General features: G+C 37.5%; 1 protein-coding gene across 1 annotated transcript in view; it reads left to right on the top strand.

The window, feature by feature from the left end:
• The first annotated feature begins 5,143 nt into the window (after window positions 1–5,143).
• LOC123880215 (glutamate receptor 1-like) overlaps window positions 5,144–7,527 on the top strand; it is a 136,175-nt gene continuing 133,791 nt past the window's right edge. Inside the window, exon 1 of the mRNA XM_045928209.1 lies at window positions 5,144–5,372. Within this exon, the coding sequence (XP_045784165.1) occupies window positions 5,273–5,372 (100 nt within the window). The 5' untranslated portion in view covers window positions 5,144–5,272. The remainder of the gene's footprint in view (window positions 5,373–7,527) is intronic.

Genomic DNA, 7,527 nt, shown 5'->3' with positions numbered 1-7,527 from the left:
ACCTGGATATTACAAATACATGGCATGCAGCATTAAAAAAAATTAATGGAAATATCATCAATATCATCATCCACATTAAATCATATATTTATTTATTTATTTATTTATTATTCTAAGGTACGCCCACAGCATGTTCACAAAACACTTAAAAAAAATATATCCATATCGTTCGGGGCAGAGGACAGAGTCTACTCTTTTCCAAGACGATCTGTTGCAACCGATCTAAGTGAAGCCGATCGATTTACGCCACTGCCCAAAAATAAATAGTGCACATACTTTTGCTTTCAGGGTTCATGAATTTTTTTTAATAAAAAATAGAAGCAAACGAGCAGGCGGGCCACCTGATGTTAAGTGATTACCGCCGCCCATGAACATTTGCAGCACCAGAGGAACCGCCGATGTGTTGCCTTTCAGGAATTTGCTGACCCGCCCCTTGAATAACCCCATGTTATGTAGTGGAAACACCGCCGCGCTGATGGGAGTTGATTCCACAGTTTGCATGTGCATGGCAAAAAGGATCTGGCACAATGGGCGGTCAAAGTACACCAGTCAGCCATGTGACATTACTTATGTGTATTAAAAATGTATGTATAGTATGTGAGTTTCTTTGTTCCACTATAACTTCTAAATGCCTGAACTAATTTGGTATTGGGTATCGCTAGAATATAGAGAAAGAGCCCGTGAGAGCTAGATCTCCGTTATTTTGTAAAAAGATGAAAGTTTCTCTGCATATCGTCCTCAACACAGGCAGGAACGATCAGCGACTAGAAGTTTGGATCTTTTGGCAAATAACAGCTGACGAAGATGTATAAAATCCCGGAAAATCAAAGAGGGATCCTCACGGGATCTGTAAAAACCCACGCGGACGAAGTTGCGAGCATCTAGTTACTTAAGTGCAAATTAATTAATTTAAATCAATTCCACAATGAAAGTTACCTAGGTGTGTAACTTTGCCTAATTTCCTGTTTAAGACTGGAACAAATTTGCATTTTACGTACTTCAAACTACGAGTTCATTGTGCTTAGTATGAGATTTTAAATCTCACCAAAATTGATAGAATTCGAGCGTCGAAATACAATTACGTCAGTGTAAAATAGACCTAAGGTTCCTTAACTTAAAGTTTAAAAATCAGTGTCACCGATTTTAATTTCGCAAGGTTTCTGATTGAAACGCTGATTGTAAATGTATGGACAAACTAGAGCTTTTAACAGGGCTCTCTCTGTCACTCGTTTCATACAATCGTAGTTCCAATTTCATTTGAATATTAAGCAACCAAAGTCCATGAAATTTTGCAGACATATTCTAGAAACTAATATTTGTGTCTGTGGTGTTTTAGATTTTTCTAAAAATATGTAGTTTTAAAATTACAGGCGCTCAAAGATTTGTATGTGAATCTTAAAGACCGCGTAACTTTGAAATCGAATATTTTAGCGAAAATCTGGAAAACCACAGACATAGATATTAGTTTCTAGAATATGTGTGCAAAATTTCATGGACTTTGGTTGCTTAATATTCAAATGAAATTGGAACTACGATTGTATGAAACGAGTGACGGAGAGAGCCCTCTTAAACAAGGTGGTTAAAGTACATTTTTCTTTAACGCTTAAGTTTTTCGACGCTAGTGAGATGGTGAGATGTATAATCTTATACTAAGGGTCAGAGCTTGTTCCTCAGTGGTCCTCAAATCAAACTTGCCGAAATTTGCAATGGAAATATCTTTTTATTTTGCCTTTGAGCTTTCAAGGATTAAAGGGGTGAATATCCCATTGCCTAAATATATTAAACTTCTTTCAGAGCGGTGATAGCCTCATGGTTAGGATGTCGGCTTTATATGGGACCGGTCTGAGATTCACAAATTTTCAGAGCGATTAAATCACTTAGCTTGACAAGTGTGGTTTGATAAAGAGAGAGCCAGCGAGTGCCAGACCTTCGTTATTTTATAAAAGCTGAAAGTTTCTCTGCGTATTGTCTGCAACACAGGGAGGAACGATCAGCAACTATGAAGTTGATGAAGTCATGCAATAATACATATTTTGAGCAATTTGTAAAGATGGACCAATTACCTAAGTCACGAATAAGTGATATACTTATAATATTTGCCGGTTTATAAATATGAAAAATATTCCTCAAGAAGACTTTGTGCATAGGAAAACCGCTCGTTTATGAATTTGTGGAGTAAATTGCTCTTCACGTTGCAAAATTTTTCGGTGAACTTTGTTGGAGATTTTGTAAAAGTTTCATATGACACGAAATTGGTCATCATTATTCAGTGTATTTTATATTTTTAAAGTTTTTATTGGTTAGTTTTAAATTAGTACCATTGTTAACTGATTTTTTGACTATTTCGCAACAAAAAATCACGGACAGTGTCCTTTATTTACAGAAGTAAGAGCTGTGGTCATAGAAATATTAATAAAGATCTTGTAGGTACCTATAATGCATACCACTCGCCATTTAAGCTCTATGTATCATGTCCAAAGTACGATTAGTCATTAGTTTAACAGGGCTCTCTCCGTCAATTACTCCATACAATCGTAGTTCCAATTTCATTTGAATATTAAGTAAAAAAAGTCCATGAAATTTTGCAGACATATTCTAGAAACTAATATCTCCGCCGGTGGTGTTTTAGATTTTTCTAAAAATATGTTGTTTTAAAATTACAGGGGCTCAAAGATTTGTATGTGAATTTTTAAGACCGCGTAACTTTGAAACCGAATATTTTAACAGAAATCTGGAAAACCACAGGATTAGATATTAGTTTCTAGAATATTTCTACATTTCATAGACTTTGGTTGCTTAATATTCAAATGAAATTGGAACCACGTTTGTTTGGAGCGAGTGACGGAGAGAGCCCTCTTAAAGTGAACCGTATTTTGGCGAAACCGAAAATGGCGAGTGAGATTTCAAAATGTACGCATTACAATATTTTTTTTAAATTTGTTTTATTGACGAGAAAATGTTCAAAACACAAAATTGTTTACTTTAAATTTAAAAAATAATAAAACCTAATAAAATCGCAACTCTTAAAAGCCAACATTGCTTTCTATCAACTATTTATTTCATTTTATCGAATACTAAATTGGATTTCTTAACGAGTTTGCTACGCCAATAATATTTTTCTAAGATTTAGTATATTTTCGTATTCCTAAAGTAAGTAATCACATTGAAAAATTGTTCTGTTGTCTAGTAATTAAATAAGAAAGCCAAAGTAATTAAATATTGCGATGCCTACTTGATCAAGGTGATAGAACAAGAGACCGTCTCAGTTCTATACACCTTTACTACCTGTTATCTTCCAAACTTCAAAGTCCTAATCATTCCTTCCTATGCTGGGGACAATACGCAGAGAAATGTTCAGCTTTAATAAAATAACGAAGGTCTGGCACGCGCTGGCTCTTAGTCCAGTACATCTTTCGAACATTTCGACTATAAAGGCCATACCTGCTTATCACACTAATATTATAAAGGCGAAAGTTTGTATGTGTGTGTGTATGTTTGTTACTCCTTCACGCTAAAACTACTGGACGGATTGGGCTGAAATTTAGAATAGAGATAGATTATACTCTGGATTAGCACATAGGCTACTTTTTATTCCGGAAAATCAAAGAGTTCCCACGGGATTTTCAAAAAACTACATCCACGCGAACGAAGTCGCGGGCATCAGCTAGTAATATTATAAATGCGAAAGTGTGTCTGTCTGTCTGCTAGTTTTTCACCGTCCATCCCTCTAACCAATTATGACGAAAGCTTGCATTTGCTACTTTTTATTCAGGAAAATCAAGGAGTACGATGGCGATGGTGAATGTTATTAAGTAGGTTTGCGTCATTGGAACCATTTTAATCAGAGGGATTTTCAAATAAGCTTTTAGATTAAGTAAAATCACAGTAAAGAAATGTAATAAAATAAAAATTAAACTCAGACCTCAGTAAAAGAAAATTTTATCCCTGAAATGATGCGATTTAACGATAAAGAAAAATAAAAAGAAATCGAATCGCTGGACTTGCCAACATCGCTTGGCATTAAGTATTTGTTTTATAGCCCACTCCGAGCTGAATCCCCTAACGAGACAGTCTGCGTAAAACTAAGTCTGCTGCGGAGATATCCTTTTTATTAACCCCCGACCCAAAAAGAGGGGTGTTATAAGTTTGACGTGTGTATCTGTGTATCTATCTGTGGGATCGTAAATCTTAAACTAATGAACCGATTTTACTTTAGTTTTTTTTTCCTTGAAAGGTGGCTTAATCGAGAGTATTCTTAGCTATAATCCAAGAAAATCGGTTCAGCCGTTTGAAAGTTATCAGCTCTCTTTTAGTTACTGTAACCTTCACTTATCGGGGGTGTTATAAATTTTTAAGTTACGCTTGTTGTTCGCGTACTAGTGTCTAGTATATAATATTCTAATATTTTCTATCATCATCCTCATCATGATCATCGCCGGTTTACTACTGAGCACGGGTTTTGTCTCAGAACGACAATAGTCCGCCATGATGTCGGCCCACACCGTTGAGATTTGTGAACACGACCCTAAAAATTAGTTGTTTAATAAAAATTACAAGATTTCAAAATTAAAAATTTGTATGGAAATTCTTAAGACTGTTTAACTTTGAAACTTAATATTTACGTACCGGAAACCTGGAAAACTATAGACAACGACAGACATATTATTATAAACCAAACGCCAAACTGCGTTTGTTTCTAACACATTACGAATAAACCTCTCTAAGTGAAAAACCGGTCAAGTGTGAGTTAGACTTGCACACGAAGGGCTCCGTACTATCGTACAAGAAATAACATATATTAATATTCCAAATTTTAATAACGGCCGTTTTGAAATTTTTATTATTTGATGTTTTTGCGGCAATAGATATATGCATTCTGTAAAAGTTTCAACTCTCTACCTACTACGGTTCTTGAGATACAGCCTGCTGACAGGACGGACGGAGGGACAGCGTAGGGAATAGGTTTCCGTTGGAACTCTACGGGTGCAGAATCCTAAAAAGCACAGAGTGGATTAAGATAAAAGTGTATTATTGTAGGCGGCGAATGCTGCGAGTCGGCACGAGTGGGAAAGAGGCAGTATCGCGTCCCCTGCGCCCCACGCCCCGCCCGCCCAGCCGAGCCATCAGTCGCCCCTAAGTCACAGGTTCGCACGCAGCATCCCAACACTTTACCACCCGAAATCTACGTGAAATCCCACGTAAACGCGTCCAAATACTCGTAATAGCATGTTTTTTGACTGACTTAGTGTGGCGTTCCGGGTCAAAGTACAGAATGTCGATAAAAAAGCGCCATGTCTTGGCTGCCGGCGTATTGCTCTCGCTTGTAGGGGTGTTGTCGGCTCAATCGTTTCCCGTCGAGAAGATCGCTGTCGGTAAGTTCCCTACACTTTGTCTTTTAAAGATCACTTCTCTTTTATTATTACTTACCTTATGTTTTGGGTTATCTCGCTTAATTCTTAGCGTAGTGTAACATGTGATAATAATAACAGCTTTCGAGGTACTGGCTTACAGTTACAACCACAACTTTTGTTCATCTGAAGTGTTTTGCTTCTGTCCCGTTCGCGCGCACAGTTCACGGGCGGAAAATTCTATATCGATTTTCTCTTTCTAACGCAATGCGTTCGTCTCTTTCGTTTGGTTTTCGCGAAACCAAGTGTGATAACAAGCTTTTGATCGTACGTTTCAAAATATTTGCCGTAAGATGCTTTGATATTTTATCCACGAGGAACGAAGCTACTTAGGTAGCTATAGGTACGCGTTTAGCATTAGAGTTGTATGTTTGTCTGTTAGTTCATTCCTTTGTTTGTTTGTGTCTATGTGTACCTTTGTGTTTATTAATTGTTACCATCAACCTGAAACATTATTGGGCTGATTTAAATGCGGGTTTTGTATTAAATACGTATCACTTCTGTGCAAGTTCTTAGATTATTGATTTGTTTTGAGGCTTTAAGGCACAAGAGGAACTGCGATCTTAATTTAATTTTTGACTTTATTATGATTTTCTTGAAAACTTGATTTTGATGGAGTTTTTGTCCTTACACTGCAATTAAGATATTTCAAGTTTTGTATAAAACACGTATTACCTCAGAGCAGCTTCTTCATCGCCAGCCCACTACTGAGTACAGGTCCATTTTCAGAGTGTGAATGGTTTAGGCCTTAGTAAGCAACGCTGGCTAAGAGTGGATTGACAAACTGTACACACTTTTGAGAACATTACAGGAAGCTCTCAGGCATGCAGGTTTCCTCACGATGTTTTAGAGAATATTAGACATGTTAACATGACTAATGTTTCTCTCTTGTGCTAGGAGTAGATACGATAATTGTGCAACAGGTGGGATTCGAACCGCCGACCTTTCGGATTTCAGTCTGTTTCTTTGCCCGTTGAGCTATATAAATTTAATGCTTTAAATGCAATAACTCTGAAAAGTTAGATGATCGAACCCCCAACGTCTCGAATAAGAGGCGGACGGTAATTTATTTGTTTATTCAGATACAAACTAGCCTTCGACTGCAATCTCATCTGGTGGTAAGTGATGATCGGGCTAACCTGGAAGGCGTATGGCAGTTTTTATTAAACCCTTTGGTTTCTGCACGGCATCATACTGGAACGTTAAATCGCTTGGCGGCGCGATTTTTCCAGTTAGGTGGTTACTAGCCACGGCCGAAGCTTCCCACCAAACCAGAAATTTAAAAATTATAAAATTGGAAGCCCTCTGAGAATCGAACCTGGGACCTCCCACTAATAAGACCACAGCGCTTACCATTGCACCAGGGTGGTCGTCAAAACGTCATAAATACTAAACTATTCCGATTAGCATATAATAGTTAAGTGATATTGTAGACTGAGATAGAGCGAGCTAATCTTCAAACAGTGTTGTAAGATGTATGGAGGTTACATTCACCCTAACCTCTAATCTGCTTCTACATGACATCGCACTGGAATGCTTAATCGCGCGTATGCATAGCTCCAATTTCACACTAACAAACATTAAATTATCATACTAGTTTTCGACACAAGTTATCAAAATAATTTCATTATGCCTTGGAATGCATTATGTCAACAATATTGTGACGTTATCCAGACAAGTTTCAGCCATATTTTGTCTCTCTCTTAGCAAATAGAAGAGGATAGTTTTTTACACAAAAATACGAAACGAATACGAAAAGGCGAGTGACTGACTGACGGACTAACTGACTGACTGACTGAATGACTGACTGACTGAATGAATGTCTGACTGAATAACTGACTGATTGACTGCCTGGCTAGCTAACTGACTGACTGACTGAATGACTGACTGACTGAATGAATGTCTGACTGAATAACTGACTGATTGACTGCCTGGCTAGCTAACTGACTGACTGACTGAATGACTGACTGACTGAATGAATGTCTGACTGAATAACTGACTGATTGACTGACTGGCTAGCTAACTGACTGACTGACTGAATGACTGACTGACTGAATGAATGTCTGACTGAATAACTGACTTATTGACTGACTGGCTAGCTAACTGACTGACTGACTGG

This window comes from Maniola jurtina, chromosome Z (assembly GCF_905333055.1).
Source record: "Maniola jurtina chromosome Z, ilManJurt1.1, whole genome shotgun sequence".
Classification (NCBI taxonomy): Eukaryota; Metazoa; Arthropoda; class Insecta; order Lepidoptera; family Nymphalidae; genus Maniola; species Maniola jurtina.
The sequence above is the reverse complement of the archived record's forward strand: the minus strand, read 5'-3'. Positions and strand labels throughout refer to the sequence as shown.